Here is a 19,562-nt window from a genome sequence, read left to right as displayed (position 1 = left end):
TAGTATTATTTATCAAAACCTAAATAGCTATATCTATAGAGATTTCTACATCAGGAAATGTGAATTTAAGCTTCTCAGTATGGAGATGTTCCTGACACATATTGAGTAAATTATGACTTTGTAAATGAAAGCCCAGAACATTAAACTGTCAGAAATGCATTTCAGTATGCAGCATGTGCCACAGAATACCGCTATTGCAGAGTGACAAGGATATGAGAAAACAGATGACATTGATATGCACCTGTGGGATTGTTTATAATAAAAGTCAATCAACGTGTTAAATACCTGCACCACAAAAATGATGCACATGGCACATTTTTAGATGCAAAATTGATATCTAACAAAAATCATGTTGTTTAAATGTTGAAATACTAACATGATGTATTATGCACAATTTTAATTCAATGGAAGTTTGCATATGTTGAAAATATAAGCATTTTCATGTCACATCTTTTATAGCCTGTTCACATATAAACATATTTAATTTATTTTTCAGGTGTTATGTATTATGAAGATTTATGTCAGTTTTTAGAGAAATGTAAAGGCACTGTAAAATATTCTTCCCTCCAATGTGTTCATGATTATCAATTTTACCTGTTGGAGTGAATTAAATTGTTTACAAATAGCTCATTTACTTTTGTTTTGTCATTTTAAAGAATAGTTTTCCCTGTTAAAACCATCACATATACTTAAAATAGGAATACTGTATTGTCCATCGAAAAGCTATATAAACAATAAGCAAAAGCAGAAAATCAAAGCCCCTTAGGATATTGTGTATATTGATTTGGTACTCTCTTTCTTCAGTATCAGCCCATGGGGCCGATTTATTAAGATGCAGGCATACACTGTGCAATGCCACCCCCGGCCGATGGCAGGTGGTGTCAATCATCCCGATCGTATCTGATTGGGATGATTGCTGTCTGCCGCCTCAGAGGTCTTAAGACCGCTGATCCTTTACTTATGTTTCCAGCGAGCCTCATGGCTCTTGCGGAAACAGCTGCATTTGCAGCATGTTAAATATCAAAAACTGTTTTTTTAAATACAAAAATAAAGATAAAATTGCATTTTCCTATAAATTTAATAACCTGCACTTGCAATAACAATCCATTATATAAAATTAAAATAGAAGGCTGATAATTGCAGCTGCCCAATGCAAACATTCAAACACAAATGCAATAAATATAGAGTAAATCAAGTCTCTATATGAGGTGCGCAAAGTTCAGAAAGGCGTTCAGTAGGTGGATGTTCCCAGAATCTTCTGAAGAAGCAGGCAGCACTCTTGTATAGTGAAGGTAGGTGCCTGTGAATCAAAGAGAAAGAGAGAGGCGCCTCATGGGACAGTATCGTATGCTAGGCCGTAAACCTGCAACAGAAAAATAATAATAATAATAAAAACCTGTTGCAGGTTTACGGCCTAGCATTGGCTACCCCCGGAACAGCTCTGACGTCTGATGCTGATTCTCTGTGGCCGCTGATTGGCTGAACGGACCCCGTGACCTGACGTCTCCACGCACTGCTGTGTATGTCTGTCGGGCGACCTAAAGTCCCGTCCCGCTCTACTAGGCATCCTCATATGCCACTATCCTTGTGAGTATACCCCATCACGGGCTGCCTCATTGTTTGCCTTATCTGGTTGTTACGATACTGTCCCATGAGGCGCCTCTCTCTTTCTCTTTGATTCACAAACACAAATGCAGCTGTGTACCACACCCTTGAAGGGGTTAATGAGGTAGCCCGTAAATTAATTTTAGCTATAGCGTACCGATTACCCTTCCACCTGACATCTGCCACCTTCTGATACCAACTTTATATTTCCCTAACTTCGCTCCCTCACCTCAGTCTGTCAGGATATGGTTTAGAGATAGAATCTTGTTTTAATATTTTGTTTTTACTTCTTTAGTGTAGGGAACAGCTCTCTAAACCACCCACCCCCTCTAACTAGGTGCCACCATCTTAGGTACTGGCAGCTGTCTGCTAGTACACACTTTTTAGTAATTTCGAAAACATTTTATCATTATTTATTTTTATTATTGTTCTGTAGTGTAGTTCCCCCCTCCCCCCATAGTGACGACTCATAGGGTCCCACTCCCTCACGCCTTTTCATAGTGTAGTAAACCCATTGTTCCTCTTCCTTACTAAACAATTGTGTTGGTAAGTAGGAACAGTCTACTTAAAAATTGTTATTCTTTAAAAAGAGATATAAATAATCCCTTTATAACCCATTGCCCAATGTTGCATAACCAACACTGTTATATTAATATAATTTTGAGTTATATGATTTCATTTACCTAAGCCTCTGCTTAGATGCCCTGATGCTGCCCCTTATCTTAGTGTTTTTCTCAAACTTGCTTTTTAGCCTGTTAGTGCTGGTTCCTGCATATCTCCACAGGAGTGAGCATAATATTATACATATAGGGTTGCCATATTGTCGCTTTAAGTGGGGGGGCATATGAAAAATACATATGTTCGGGTCCCTATAATGGAACATTATTCAAACATTTCTTTTAACAGCCACTGACATATGTATTTTTTAAAAGTGTCCTCCCTTAAAGCAGCAATATGTCAACCCTATATCTACAGTTGTAATCAAAATTGTTTAACCCCCATTGGAAATCAGGTTTATTGTCAATATTTACTGACTTTCAGCTGTTTGCAATGAACAAATAAAAAAAAAGCAATTTAAATAGCTCAACACAACAAATGCTTCAAGTGGTTTCCCCAAATTCAACTAAAAATGCAATTTTTAATGAATTCTGCAGTCTCAAAATTATTCAACCCCTTCATGGCAAGCATTTTTAGCACCCTTTTCCAGTTATGACCTGCTGCAAAAGAGATGCATAGCCAGCCACCAGCTTCTGGCAGTGTTCCTCATGAGCAATGGCCTCCAGTTCAGTAATATTCTTATGTTTGTGTACTGCAACCACCTTCTGCTATTCCCACCAGAGATTTTCAATGGGGTTCAAGTCAGGTGACTTGTATGGCCACTGTAGAATCTTCTAGGACTTCTTCTGAAACCAAGTCTTGGTATAATTTGAGGTATGCTTGGGATTCTTGTCCTGTTGGAAGGTCCAATGATGCCCAGGCTTCAGCTTCCTCACAGACGGCCTGACGATTTCTCCTAGGATTTCCTAATACTTCAATAAGTCAATCTTGCCTTCCACATGCTGCAGGTTTTCAGTGCCAGAGGATGCAGAGCAGCCCCAGAGCATCACTGAGCCACCACCATGCTTAACTGTAGGCAGAGTGTTCTTTTCAGCGTATGCTTCATTCTTCTTCCTCCAGACATACCGCTAATCCATCGGGCCAAAAAGTTCCAGTTTTGTTTCATAGCTCCAGAGAACAGAAATCCAAAATTTCTGTGGCATATTTATATGATTTTGAGGATATTGGAGCTGACATGTCCTGTGTTTTTGGGTCAGTAGTGGTGTACATCTTGGAGTTCTGGCATGGAAACCTTTTGCGTTAAGTATGCGCCTTACTGTGCAAACTGAAACCTCAGTGCCTGTTGCCACCAAGTGGCTGCAGGTCTTTTGCAGTCACTCAAGGGTTTTTCTCAACCTGCCTTCTCAGAAATCTGGTTGCAGCTGTTGCTAGTTTCCCTTTTTCTGCCCCGTCCAGGTAGTGTAATCTCTGTTTCTTTAATTTTGAACTGGCAAACTATGCATCCAATGATGTCTCTAGGAACATTTAGTGCCTTTGCTATCTCTTTGTATCCCATTCCTTGTTTGTGAAAGACGATGATCTCTTCTCTTAACTTTTTGGACCATTCTTTTGACTTAGCCACGTTTCTAACATGCAGTCAAATGTTACACTCAACTAACTCAGCTAGCTCAAGCATACCTGGTGCAACTAATGAAGCCCTTAACTAGTTGCATCAGGTGTGCTTGAGACAATACCTGTTTTTTACATTTGTGCTGTTGTGAGGGATTCTGTTCAGGGGGTTAAATAATTTTGATACTGCAGAATTCATTAAAATTTGCATTTTCAGTTGAATTTGGTGAAACAACTTGAAGCATTTGTTGTGTTCTGTATTAATCAACTAAAAGTCTGTAAATTTGTATGATAAACCTGATTTGCAATAGGGGTTGAATAATTTTGATTACAACTGTATAGACACATATGCACTAGCACTGTCTGCTTGTAAACAGCTAATTAGAAATAGGCAGATATGGTGGTTATCAAGTATATTAATATAACAATATTGGTTATATAAAGCTGGGAAATGGGTAGCAAAGTGTTATCTATTTTTTTTTTTTAAAACAATTATACAAAAAACAAGTAGACTGTACCTTTAAACTGACTTTAGAGTAAGTTTAGATTACTTTATTTTACACTTTTTCTAATTAGTGTCAAGTAATTTAAAAAATCCAGCCAATTAGAATTTCAATTGGTGAGTTTAGTTCACAAGTTCATCAAACCTTGCTAATGTAAAATTGTTCATAGTCAGTTTAATTGTTTAATAAGTCAATCTTCTGAGAATGAAATTATTTTTTAAATAATTATCTGGTGAATTGGCATAAAGAAAATAGATCCATTGCACAAACCCCTTACTTTAAATGGGAAATACTTCATATATAGTTGAATAAATTAGTAAATAATGAAAACAGATTGATATCACATAACTATTTATGTATCTCACCTCCATGTCTGACAGCCATTCTATTATTAGGGGACTTTCTTGAGAGTAAGCATAAGGCTGTGCCACTTGCGCTCGGTTCACTTCTACCTTTTTCTATAGCCATTCAATTATTAACACGTTTGGAAAAAGAAACCTATATTTAAGAGCTACTTTGAAATTGCTCAAAAAAATTAATATATTTTCTATGACAATTTTTGTAGTGCATATCAACCTCTGTAAACATATTATTATAATGTACATCACTTTATAAAGGAATACATTTAGTGCAACGTAGATAAGCTATTCAATAATACAATGCAGCTGTCATTTATATTCCTACATTTATTTTGTTCATGTTCATCTCATACATTTACCTAATTAAATTATAATCACTTGGGGTACAATATAAATAACACAATTATTATTATTGCATTTCAACACTATTTCTTTTTCTTTTTTTATTCCGTACATTTTCAATGTACTGTTAACCCTGAAAAATGTGGACTGCTGTGCACACAATGGTGTTATAACATTGTTCATCCAGAATATTTACGGCTAGATTACGAGTTTTGCATTTTGAGGGGTGCGTTACTAACTTGCACGTTATTGTCACTGCTCACTTACCTACAGCACAGGTATTACAGGTTATCAGAAACCCGGCGTTATTAGGCAAGAAGTGAGCGTAGAGCAAAATTGAGCTCCATACCGCACTCCAATACCAGCGCTGCTTAAATCAGTGGTGAGCTGGTTTTAAGTGCTCGTGCACGATTTCCCATAGAAGTCAAAGGGGAGAGCTGGCTGAAAAAAAGCCTTACACCTGCAATAAAGCAGCGTAAAGCTCCGTAGCACAGCCCCATTGATTCCTATGGGGAAACTAAATTTATGTTTACACCTAACACCCTAACATGAACCCCGAGTCTAAACACCCCTAATCTTACACTTATTAACCCATAATCTGCCACCCCCGACATCGCCGACACCTACATTTTACTTATTAACCCCTAATCTGCCGCCCCCTACATTATACTTATTAACCCCTAATCTGCCGCCCCCTACATTATACTTATTAACCCCTAATATGCTGCCCCCAACATCGCAGACACCTACATTATACTTATTAACCCCTAATCTCCCGCACCCAATGTCGCCGCAACCTACCTACACTTATTAACCCCTAATCTGCTGCTCCAGACATCGCCGCCACTATAATAAACATATTAACCCCTAAACCGCCACACTCCCGCATCACAAACACTAGTTAAATATTATTAACCCCTAATCTGCCACCCCTAACATTGCCGCCACCTACCTACATTTATTAACCCCTAATCTGCTGCCCCCAATGACGCAGCTACTATACTAAAGTTATAAACCCCTAAACCTAAGTCTAACCCTAACACCCCCTAACTTAAATATAATTAAAAGAAATCTAAATAAAACCTACTATTAATAACTAAATAATTCCTATTTAAAACTAAAAACTTACCTGTAAAATAAACCCTAAGCTAGCTACAATATAACTAATAGTTACTTTGGCCTCTATTTATCAAAGTCTGTCGGACCTGATCCGACAGTGCGGATCAGGTCCAACAGACCTCGCTGAATACGGAGAGCAATACGCTCGCCGTATTCAGCATTGCACCAGCAGCTCACAAGAGCTGCTGGTGCAATGCCGCCCCCTGCAGACTCGCGGCCAATAGGCCGCCAGCAGGGGGTGTCAATCAACCCGATCGTACTCGATCGGGTTGATTTCCGGCGATGTCTGTCCGCCTGCTCAGAGCAGGCGGACAGGATATGTATCAGCGATCTTTGTGACCGCTGCTTCATAACTGCTGTTTCTGGCAAGCCTGCAGGCTCACCAGAAACACAGGGCATCAAGCTCCGAATGATATGCCCCATTGTATCTAGCTTAGGGTTTATTTTTATTTCACAGCTAAGTTTGTATTTATTTTAAGTAGGTAGAATAGTTACTAAATAGTTATTAACTATTTACTTACTATCTAGTTAAAATAAATACAAATTTACCTGTAAAATAAAACCTAACCTGAGTTACACTAACACCTAACATTACACTACAATTAAGTAAATTAAATAAATGAAATACAATTACCTAAATTACAAAAAAAACAAACACTGAATTACACAAAATAAAAAAAGAAATTTATCAGATATTTAAACTAATTACACCTAATCTAATAGCCCTATCAAAATAAAAAGCCCCCCAAAATAAAAAAAAACCCTAGCCTAAAATAAACTACCAATAGCCCTTAAAAGAACCTTTTGTGGGGTATTGCCCCAAATAAATCAGCTCTTTTACCTGTACAAAAAATACAAACACCCCCCAAAAGTAAAACCCACCACCCACACAACCAAACCCCCCAAATAAAAAACTAACTAAAAAAAACTAAGCTCCCCATTGCCCTGAAAAGGGCATTTGGATGGGCATTGCCCTTAAAAGGGCATTTAGCTCTTTTTCAATTGCCCAAAGCCTAATCTAAAACTAAAACCCACCCAATAAACCCTTAAAAAAAAAACTAACACTAACCCCTGAAGATCCACTTACAGTTTTGAAGAGCCGACATCCATCCTCAACGAAGCCAAGAGAAGTCCTCAGCAAAGCGTCAAGAAGTCCTCAACAAAGCCGGGAGAAGTATTCATCCAAGCCGGCAGAAGTCTTCATCCAGACGGCATCTTTTATCTTCATCCAGCGGGTCCATCTTCAAGACATCTGGTGTGGAGCATCCTCTTCTTCCGACAACTAAAGATGAATGAAGGTTCCTTGGACCCGCTCCGCACTGGATGGATGAAGATAGAAGATGCCGTCTGGATAAAGACTTCTGCCCGTCTGGAGGACCACTTCTACCGGCTTGGATGAAGACTTCTCCCGACTTCGTTGAGAACTTATTGCCGCTTCGCTGAAGACTTCTCCCGGCTTCGTTGAGGATGGATGTCGGCTCTTCAAAACTGTAAGTGGATCTTCAGGGGTTAGTGTTAGGTTTTTTTAAGGGTTTATTGGGTGAGTTTGGGCAATTGAAAAAGAGCTAAATGCCATTTTAAGGGCAATGTCCATCCAAATGCCCTTTTCAGGGCAATGGGGAGCTTAGGCTTTTTTAGTTAGGTTTTTATTTGTGGGGTTTGGTTGTATGGGTGGTGGGTTTTACCATTGGGGGGTGTTTGTATTTTTTGTACAGGTAAAAGAGCTGATTTCTTTGAGGCAATGCCCCGCAAAAGGCCCTTTTAAGGGCTATTGGTAGTTTATTGTAGGCTAGGGTTTTTTATTTTGGGGGGAGGGCTTTTTTATTTTGATAGGGCTATTAGATTAGGTGTAATTAGTTTAAATGTCTGATAATTTCTTTTTTTATTTTGTGTAATTTAGTGTTTTGTTTCTTTTGTAATTTAGGTAATTGTATTTAATTTAGGTAATTTATTTAATTGTAGTGTAAGGTTAGGTATTAGTGTAACTCAAGTTAGGTTTTTTACTCATAACGCAAAACTCGTAATCTAGCCTTTAATTAATTAATTCATTAATTAATTAATAAAAACTGATAAATGTTGAAGTCCATAATTGACCTACTTGAACTTTCACTTATAATTAATAATAACATATGAAACTCTACCATAGCACAAAAAAAGTAGAGAAACTACACAATAATGAGAGTGCTCCAGTTGAAAAGAAAAACTACATCATTGTTCTTAGTAGTTATAGAGCATTAAATGTTTCTGAAAAAAATATAATAACAGTGATTCATTTAAAATGATATAATGTTCATTATAAAGGTCAAACTTTGTTGTATGAGTTAAACATTTATAGTACTTGGTTCCTTGTCTATGCCTTCTGTATGTCTGAATACTCTCTTTGGATATACTGTATATATATATATATATATATATATATATATATATATATATATATATATATATATATATATATATATATATACATACAGTATATGTGTGTGTGTGTGTGTCAAAGTGATTGCACTGAAATTAGGAAATACAGTGAACAAATAATCTAAGAAAACACACAAGATGATAGCTTTTAAAATATAGGGCTAGATTACAAACAAGGTGCATTTTTATTTGCGCAAATATGTTATTACAAGTACAGTATATGTTTAAATCATTTAACCAAAGCAACTTACCACAGCCAAACCTCTCTTCATACCCTTCATTTTTAATGGATAGTGCAGGAAGCAATTTTAGCATGTTCCGTAGACCCATAGCCCCATATTACAAATAGTGAGTTAAATGTTGTGCATATATATATATATATATAAATATAAATATATATATATATATATATATATATATATATATATATATATATATTTATATGTGTGTGTGTGTGTGTGTATGAAGTGCTGGAGCACCATAGGCTTAGAACACCATCGACTCCATTTACCAAGCTTAACTTAACCTGACTGTGACACTTTAGATGGCAGAATTAAATCATCCAGGTCCAATCGGATTAGGATGGCCACCTCTTGTGCATCATTGGCTGCACACAAGCAGGGGGGCATTGCAGAATCAGCAAATTGTGTAATGTTAAATGCGGGCAGAGAGGCTGGGATAACGAGGCTCATGACAGGGAAAGTGGCCTCTGTTTATCAATATGTTCCCATACACCCAAGGAATTTGGCCCCTGCTTGTCAAAACACACCCAAGAACCCTAAGAAAGTGGATCTTTCTTACCATTAGGCACCCAGGCACAAAAGGAATGTGTCCCCTGTTTGCCAATAGGTACCCAGAAACCCCTTGAAAATTGGCCCCTACTCACTAATAGCTGCACAGACACCCTAGAAAGTAGTACTTTCTTACCAATAGGTACCCAAGTACTCTGGATAAGTGGTCCCTGTTTGCCAAAAAGGTGCCCAGGTACCCTGGAAAAGTATGCCCTGCTTTCCAATAGGTACAAAAGTACGCCTGAAAAGTGTTCCCTTGTATCCAATAGTTGCCCAGACACCCCTGCAAAGTGGCCCCTACTCACCCAAAAGACACACAGGCAACCTGAGGAAGTGGTGCCTATTCAAAAAAACACACCCACACACCCCAGAAAAGTGGCCCCTGCTTGCCAATAGCTTCCCAAGCACCCCATAAAGTTTCCCCAGCTTACCAATAGGCACACCATCAAAGTGGACCCTGCTAGCCAATAGATGTCCAGACACCCTGGGAAAGTAGCCCCTGCTTGGCAATTGTTGTACAGACACCCTGAGAATGTGGCCCCTGCTCATCAATAGGTTTCCAGGAACCCCAAAAAAGTGGCCCTTGCTTGCTAATAGGCACCAGGCATAATGGAAATTGGCCCAGCTAGCTAATAGTAGTTCAAGCACCCTGAGAAAGTTGTCTCTGCTTACCAAAAAACACCCAAGCACTGGCAAAGTAGCCTCTGACAATAGGTACTAAAGCACTCTGGGAAAGTGTCCCCTGCTTGCCAATAGCTGCCTAGAAATCCTCAAGGAATGTGGCCACTTCTCCCTAGAATGCTTGGGCATGTATTGGTGAGCAAGGGCCACTTTCCTTGAGGACTTCTAGGTGACTTGACAAGCAGGGGCCATGCTGGGTGCCTAGGCACCTATTGGTGAGCAGGTGACGCTGTCATTGAGGGTTCCAAAGGTGGCTGTTGGTGAGCAGGGGACACTTTCCTAGGATACTTCAGCACCTATTGATGAACAACCGTCACTTCTCTGGGGTGCCTGTCAACTTATTAAAGAGCAGGTTCCACTTTCCTGGGTTGCCTAGGTTTCTATTAAAGAGCTGGGGCCACTTTCCTGTAGTTACTGGGCACCTATTAGTGAGGAGAGGAATTTTTCCCAGGGTTCTTGGGTGCATATTAGCAAGGAGGGGTCACTTTCCTGGGATAACTGGGTCAATATTAGAAAGCAGGGGTTACTTTCCTGGGGTACTGGGGCATCTATTGGTGAGCAGGGGCCACTTTACTTGATGATTCCAATGCATGGTGAGCAGGGGCCACTTTCCTGGGGTACTTGTTGATTTTTAATGAGCTAGCGACACTCTTTTGTAGTACCAAGGAAACTATTAGCAAGCAGGGACAACTTTCCCAGGGTGCCTGGGCACCGATTGGTGAGCAGGAGCAACTTTCCTGGGTACCTAGATGCTTATTGGGAAGCAGGGGCCACTTTACTGGGGGACCTGCAGGTAGCATTGGCCACTACTATCACCTATTAGCAAGCTTGGGCCACTATCCAGGAGTGCCTCTGTACCTATTAGCTTGCAGGTTCCACTTTCCCAGGGTACCTGGATGCATATTAGTGAGCAGGGGTCACTTTCCTGGGGTACCTCAGTGCATATTTGAGAGCAGGGGCCACTGTCAATGTATATTAATAAGCAGGGGGCATTTTCCAGGACTACCTGGGTTTCTCTTAGTAAGATGGGGGCCACTTTCTTTGTGTGCCTGGGCATGTATTGGTGAGCAGAGGCCACTTTCCTAGGAGCTTATTTATAAGCTGGGGCCACTTTCCTGGAGTGCCTGGGCAGCTATTAGCTAGCAGGGGCCACTTTCTCAGGGTTCCTGGGTACCTATTGCGGAACAGGCGCACTTTTCTGGGGTGAATAGTGGTGTGCATGGGCCTCCTGGGGCACCAGTGTGTCTGCTGGTGAGCAGGGGCCACTGTCACCACCTATAAGTAAGATCATGTTACATTATTGTTAAACTAATAATTGGCTAAAACAGTAAATTAATTATTATTTGCTGAGATTGTAATAAACTCAAAATAAATATATGTACGATTGCCATAATATTTTGAATATGAAGAATTTAAAGGGAAAGGAAAGCAACTTTTTTATATATGCATAATAAATATATATTGGGCTAGATTACAAGTGGCACTTCTGTTCGTGCGAAAACACTACCAGAAGTAAACTTTAATGCATGCGGATTAGCGCAAGTATAACAAGTTGAAAGTATACAGCACAAGCGAAAGCTGACACGCTAAATATAGGACTATAGAGACCATGTTAACTTCTTCTGTCCACAGACTTAAATGGAACACACTCATGACCTTGCCTGACACGAATTAGATCAACTACGCTAGCCTAAAGGTAGTTATGAATATTTTACATTCCAGTACTCTTCACATAAAAAGAAATGTTCCATTTAATGTATGTATGTATATATATATATATATATATATATATATATATATATATATGATTTGTTTTGTAAAATATATATCTAGATGAATATGTACAGGTGTATGTATATATATATATATATATATATATATATATATATATATATATATGTTTATGAATATCTATTTAAAAATACATAGAATATTTCCTGATATGTGAAGAACGTTGGAATGTAAAATATTTACAGTACATACACAGTAAGTATTAAATATTAAAATGTCATATTTTATTTTTAATGTTTTCAGGTATTTGAGTGGAAAGGCCTCCAAAGTATATATACATGTGTATATATGTGTATATATATATATACACACATAAATATATGCATATGTATGTATATATACATTATTAATCTTTAAACTAAAATACCGTGTTATTTATTATATACCTTAACACCCTTATAACTTTTTAAAATATTTTTGTGAATATTTTTTATTACATAGTGTATATATGAGTATACCCTATTTTAATGTATTCATGTTGTTTTTGGTGCAATTTTTTATTTATCCCTAACCCTTTATGCAAAATCAGGCTAATGGTTGGATTTACTTTTAACTTGTAATATGAGAGCAAATAAGCACAGGTGCAATATTTCAATACCACACAAACTAACGTTAGCATGCCACTTGTAATCTATCCCATTGTCAGTCAAGAAACCCATTTCTTAGAAATAAACATTTTAAAAGCATTTAACCCTGTTGATTTGTTAGCATAATTTGCAAGTTTTGCATATGAAGAATTATTCAGGGATACACCCTTGAAAAGCATGTTGGAATCTACATCTCTGGTCTTTTTTGAGGTGAGAAATTAGGGACAGGTGTAAAAGCTTGTATTCTGGTCATAAGCAATTACCTTGTAGCATGTTATATAGACATATGAACAAAAACACATGACATATTACACCAGTGTGATGATTTATTTAACAAAAATAAAGCCAAAATGGAGAAACCATGTGTGAAAAACTAAGTACACCTTATGATTCAATAACTTGTAGATCCACCTTTAGCAGGAATAACTTAAAGTAATAATTTTCTGTATGACTTTATCAGTCTCTTACATCATTGTGGAGGAATTTTGATCCATTTCTTTTTACAATGTTGCTTCAGTTTATTGAGGTTTGTGGACATTCTTTTATACACAGCTCTCTTAAGGTCCCGTCACAGCATTTCAATCAGATTGAGGTCTGGACTTGACTGGGCCTTTGCAAAACCTTGATTCTTTTCTTTTTTATCCATTCTGTTGTAGATTTGCTGGTGTGCTTGGGATAATTGTCCTGTTGCATGACCTAATTTCGGCCAAACTTCAGCTGTCGGACAGATGCCCTCACATTTTACTCTAGAATGCTTTGGTATACAAAGGAGTTCATGGTCAACTCAATGACTGTAAAGTGCCCAAGTCCTGTGGCTGCAAAACAAGCCCAAATTGTCACCCTTCCACCACCATGCTTGACAGTTGATATGAGGTGTTTGTGCTGAAATGCTGTGTTTGGTTTTCACCAAATGTGATGTTGTGCATTATGGCCAAACATCTCCACTTTGGTCTCGTCTGTTCAAAGGACTTTGTTCCAGACGTCTTGTGGTTTGCTCAGATGCAACTTTGCAAACCTAAGTCATGCTGCCATGTTCTTTTTAGAGAGAAGAGGCTTTCTCCTGGCAACTCTTCCATACAAACCATACTTGTTCAGTCTTTTTGTAATTGTACTGTCATGAACTTTAACATTTAACATGCTAACTGAGGCCTGTAGAGTCTGAGATGTAACTCTTTGTTTTTTTTTTCAATTTCTCTGAGCATTGCACAGTCTGACCATGGGGTGAATTTGCTGGGATGTCCACTCCTGGGAAGTTTGGCAACTGTCTTGAATTTTTCCACTTGTGAATAATATTTCTCACTATAGAATGATGGACTTTAAATTGTTTTGAAATGGCCTTATAACCCTTTCCAGATTTATGTACAGCAAGCATTGCTTCTCTAAGATCATTGCTGATATCTTTCCTTCTTGGCATTGTATTAATACACAGCTGAATGCTCAAGACCAGCAAACTGCTAAAACTTCAGCTTTTATAGCGGTGGTCACACTTGCTGATAATCAATTAATCAGGGGCATTTGATTATCAGCACCTGGCTGCTACTTAGCCTCTTAATTCCTAGTTTTTCACACATGGCTTCTCCATTTTGGCTTTATTTTTGGTAAATAAATCATGACACTATGTAATGTCATTTGATGTTGTTCATCTGAGGTTGTATTTACCTAATTTAAGACCTGCTAAGGCAGATGATTCTTATTATGTCCTGATACGTAAAACTATAGAATGTAAAGAGGGTTTAACATGACTGTAGGTAAATTGCCCCATACTAATGTTTAATTGAGGCTCTTCAGCATTTTCATGGAACAAACATAACTTTCAGATGTATTTTCTAACAAAAGCAGGAAAAGTAAATGATTTATGTATATTGCATGGTTCATTTATTGTTCTTAATTAAACAATTTATGAGTGGCTATATGTTGATTTTATTGTCCATGAGGTACTTTACATAAAACCTTTGCTATACACACCAGGGATCTTTGCTGTAAATACCTCAACACAAATACCACACCTATAAACATAAAAAGGTTCTATTAATTTCTATAATGCAAGTCTCTAAAGGTATATAATCATTAAGCATTCTTATTTATCTGACTAGAATATACCTCTAAAGAGCTGTATTGCCCACAGATTAGCTGTCTAATTCAGGCAATCCAATTACTGTCTTGTTAAAACTGCACGTGTTTCCATTGATAAATGTCATTATACTCATTTTAAACAGGGGCATGATGTTCACCTTACTTTAGCCAACTTTCTCTCAACATAGAATAACCCGATGTCAAGAATGATTCATGAGCATTTTATTGCCATGGAAATTTGAACTTACAAGCCTGCCCGGTTTTATTTTTAATTGCCTTTTCATTGTGAATAGTTTTTTTGCTTTGATTTAAAAGCAAATGTGTTTTGATACTTGACTCATGCAAGACTAATGCTTTTGCCTTTATTTTCTTCAGACATTTTACACAATATAAAGAGAAAAATATGAAAACAAGATTGTGAAACATATCTGTGTGTTTTAAAAATGAAGAGCCAAGAATAAACATGTCATGCTTGAAAAATAGAATATAATGTCATTGTTATAGACAGACAGATAGATAGTCTCGTAAAGTAAACTTCTGAGTGCAGGAACACCTTAACTACTTAAAGGGACACTAAACCCCCCAAAAAAATTCATTATTTAGACAGAACATACAATTTTAAACAACTTTCCAATTTACTTCTTTTATCTAATTTGCTTAAATATCTTGATATCCTTTGTTGAAAAGCATAGCTAAATAGGCTCAGTATCTGCTGATTGGTGGCTGCACATAGATGCCTCGGGTGATTGACTCACCCATGTGCACTGCTATTTTTTCAACAAAGAATATCTAAATAATGAAGCAAATTAGATTATAGAAGTAAATTGGAATGTTGTATAAAATTGTATTCACTACCTAGATCATGAAAGAATAATTTTGTGTTTCATGTCCCTTTAACTGGATCTCTTAAATAAGAATACTGTCAATTTGTATAATAATAATTAGTAATCTATATAAAAAATGATACATATACAGTTATAGAAAATGATACCTTATGACACAAGCATAAAGCCCACTGTCTTCTGATACTGTTGGTCGAAACCAAATAGCATCTTCTTCTTTGCTCATCCTATTTCCATCAAAAGCTATTGGTTCTTCAAAATCTCCAGGTCCAGTGCTTTTATACCACATTAAACTTAATCCGGCACTTTGTGCTAGTGTGTAGTTTGCTCTGATATATCCATAAAATAGTGCACATTTTATCCGTACAGGTTCGCCAACCAAAACTTGATATTTTTTGTAATCTACAGACCAGTCAGTGCATCCATCAGCTGAAAGAAAACATAAGTAAATATAAGTTATCAATACAAGAACATTTTAATTAGCAAGTCATTTTTCATTTTGAAGCATGTTTTATATTATCCTTTGAATTTGTTGAAAATGTTGCAATTAATTCCAGAGGATGCAAGAAAAATATCCTTTGACTCTAGTCATTATTGCTTTTAAAATACTTGCATTGATAGCGAGAATTGAATGCGTTTAAACTGCTTTAGGGTGAAAATAGTATCAAAAAGATAAAATAGAAATTCTAAAGCCTCTGCTCTATTATTCACATTCTCAATTGCCATATATAATCGACACAGATTAGTTTAATTTCTTGGTCAGCAAATACTTAATATAAAAAAGTTGTATTCTAATTATTTTCTCAAACGATTTGAACTTCAAAAATATTTTTTCAAATGTAGATATATATTTTTACATTTCTTTTATTTCTCTGCACGTGCATGTGAAGCATAGCTAGATATTCTCAGTGCACCAGCATTTCAAATAATACAGCTGCTCAGAGCCCAAATAGGGCTTGTACCTTATCAGCAATTAACAAATTAAGTCATTTCCCACTGATAGAAGCACCTTAGGCTCTCTAAAAAACTGCTTTGTTTAAAATGCTGCTGCACGGTGCATACTTAAATACACTTTTGAAACAGCTATAGCTTTTATTAGAAGTATTTTTTCTAATACATATATATTACAAAAATAATTTTATTTAAAACTAAATGCATCCATGTGCATTCCAATTTTGGCTGGAATGTCCCTTTAATTGTATTAGAAGCAGTGGCATGAACACATATTTAAAATGGGTTGGACTCTCTAGTTCTCCCACCCCATATGAAGTTAATTTCTGCTAATGTCTCTTGTTTGTATGCAAAGCTTTTCTATAAAAAATTATTGCAGTATTTATGTTTTCATTAGTGATTTCAAAAGTCAAAAGCAGTATATTAAAATGCCAAAATCAAGTTAAAGGTTATGGGAAATGCTCACTTAGCATCATGGATAAGAATACAATATATATATATATATATATTATTTGCATAAAAATATTATGTTAGTTATTTGTTTTTTTTTTTGTTTTTTTAAACCAGCAGGAAGTACATAACTGATCTATGATATAGAATATCACTGGTTAATAATGAACACTCTCGCCAATTAATTTTTTCTATCATTAGACAATGTTTTTAAATTTTTTTATACATAATTCCTTTAAAAAAAGATATTGGAAACCATATTTCACCTTAGCTTGCAACAAATATATAAATAAACAAATAGAAAAATAAATAATTGATTCCCATTTTGAACAATACTTCTTTGGTCAACATTTGTTTTTTTCTCCTAGGCTAAGAAACATGAAATATATTTGTAGCCCCCCCCCCCCACACACACACACAAGATATATTGTAAGTAAAAATTCCAAATTGATTTAAAATATGTTGCCCCTTTAGGTGTTAAAAAAATAAAATACACAGAATGTTCTAAGTTATTACAGCTGCACAGTACAAGAGGTGAATAAATTGGATGCTATATTGGGTGAAATACTTTTTTATGTTTCAGAATGTGTTTGAGAATACTATAGTCTGAAAATCTGTCAGAAACAAACTGAAAAGTGACACAAGCTAGAGAAATATTTCCTCTACTAATCTGTCTCTTTGTCTTGTTTAGAGAATCACTGTTGGCTTGGCAACCAATATTACTAAAAGCATTTTACTCATATAAAAGGTTTAGTGCTATGTACTATACATTACCTGGTTACTGCATCTGTGCATTTCTCTTGGCCTATTTTTATTCCACTTTTATCCAATCTAATTTAGTTTGTATACTTTATTTTGACTTTTGTACATTATTGATTTCCAGTTTTCCACTAGAGATTGGATACATTTAAGCATATAGTATCTCTTCCAGTGAAAAAAGGTAGACTGAAATGAACAAATTACATTCTTAAAGTGAAGGTAAAGTTACATTGATGTTGATCTAGAATATCATTCTTTCTTTGAAATCAGTATGACTTTCATTCATCACTTTTTTTTAATTTCACTGAAAATAAAGTTATTGCTGTTTTAAATCATGTATTGAAGGTCCGCAAAATTCAACCCGTTATTTTTTTTTTTTTCTGTCTCTGTCACGTTTTTTTATTACCCAATTGAAAATCTGGCCGTTAGGCGGCCGTCACTACACATCATCCGCCTCCTAGTTGATCTGCGCATGCCCAGTCATTTTTTCTGTTTATGTCGGAACCTGTGCTCCCGTTTCGCGCAAGCGTATTTATATTATCCCTTCTTGAGAGAGGATTTGCCTATTAGCGCATGGGCAGTAGGTAGTGAAATTGCCGATTTGCGCAGGCGCAGTCAAATGGAGCCTTGTGAACGCGCTTTTGTGAGACGTATAGAGCGGGTGGAACCGCTCTATACGTCACAGTCCAGAAAAGAAGGAAATAGGGGTTGGGAGGAGTTAAAACAGAAACGGTAAGGAACTATAAATATGTTTTATTTGCTAAATATAAACGAAACAGATATAAAAACTTAGCGATTAGATTATGCAAATATATACATATTTATTTGTGTGTTTAAAATGTTCAAACTTTACCTTCACTTTAAAATGTTTCTAAGAAATACATTTAAAAAAACTTATATGGTTAATGAAAAAAAAGAACCATCAAAATTCTAAGTTACAGGCAAAATATTCGATTCCGTTCACTTATAGATAATGTTATTGTAAAAGCAATTTGTATACATGCATAGCATATATCTGTAATTAAACACTGCAGTGAAAGGAATGAACTAAAAAAACAACAAAAAAACATTTAAAACTGTGTGTGAGCAAGTTTTTCATAGTTTACAGAATATAAGTTTTATCTCTTAAAAATATATGTATCTTTTCTCCTTTCCTCTGTCCAATTTTGAACTGATTTTTAACTCCTACATTGATCAGGCTAATACTGTGTAGCATTTAAAATTGACGCACACTAAGGAAATAAAGGAAGGCAAAAATTACAATTGATAAATGACAAAGAAACTAAGGCCTAGATTTAGAGTTCGGCGGTAAAAGGGCTGTTAACGCTCCGCGGGTTTTTTTCTGGCCGCACCATAAATTTAACTCTGGTATCGAGAGTTCAAACAAATGCTGCGTTAGGCTCCAAAAAAGGAGCGTAGAGCATTTTTACCGCAAATGCAACTCTCGATACCAGAGTTGCTTACGGACGCGGCCGGCATCAAAAACGTGCTCGTGCACGATTCTCCCATAGGAAACAATGGGGCTGTTTGAGCTGAAAAAAAACCTAACACCTGCAAAAAAGCAGCGTTCAGCTCCTAACGCAGCCCCATTGTTTCCTATGGGGAAACACCTCCTAAGTCTGCACCTAACACCCTAACATGTACCCCGAGTCTAAACACCCCTAACCTTACACTTATTAACCCCTAATCTGCCGCCCCCGCTATCGCTGACCCCTGCATTACACTTTTAACCCCTAATCTGCCGCTCCGTAAACCGCCGCCACCTACGTTATCCCTATGTACCCCTAATCTGCTGCCCTAACATCGCCGACCCCTATGTTATATTTATTAACCCCTAATCTGCCCCCCACAACGTCGCCGACACCTACCTACACTTATTAACCCCTAATCTGCCGAGCGGACCTGAGCGCTACTATAATAAAGTTATTAACCCCTAATCCGCCTCACTAACCCTATCATAAATAGTATTAACCCCTAATCTGCCCTCCCTAACATCGCCGACACCTACCTTCAATTATTAACCCCTAATCTGCCGACCGGAGCTCACCGCTATTCTAATAAATGTATTAACCCCTAAAGCTAAGTCTAACCCTAACACTAACACCCCCCTAAGTTAAATATAATTTTT

General features: G+C 36.9%; 1 protein-coding gene across 1 annotated transcript in view; it reads right to left on the bottom strand.

Moving 5' to 3' along the window:
* Positions 1-19,562, bottom strand: part of IL1RAPL1 (interleukin 1 receptor accessory protein like 1) — a 1,236,367-nt gene that overhangs the window by 1,207,059 nt on the left and 9,746 nt on the right. Inside the window, exon 2 of the mRNA XM_053705272.1 lies at positions 15,424-15,703. Coding sequence (XP_053561247.1) covers positions 15,424-15,703 — 280 coding nt within the window. The remainder of the gene's footprint in view (positions 1-15,423; positions 15,704-19,562) is intronic.

This window comes from Bombina bombina, chromosome 3 (assembly GCF_027579735.1).
Source record: "Bombina bombina isolate aBomBom1 chromosome 3, aBomBom1.pri, whole genome shotgun sequence".
Taxonomy (NCBI): domain Eukaryota; kingdom Metazoa; phylum Chordata; class Amphibia; order Anura; family Bombinatoridae; genus Bombina; species Bombina bombina.
This window is presented reverse-complemented; position numbering and strand designations above follow the sequence as displayed.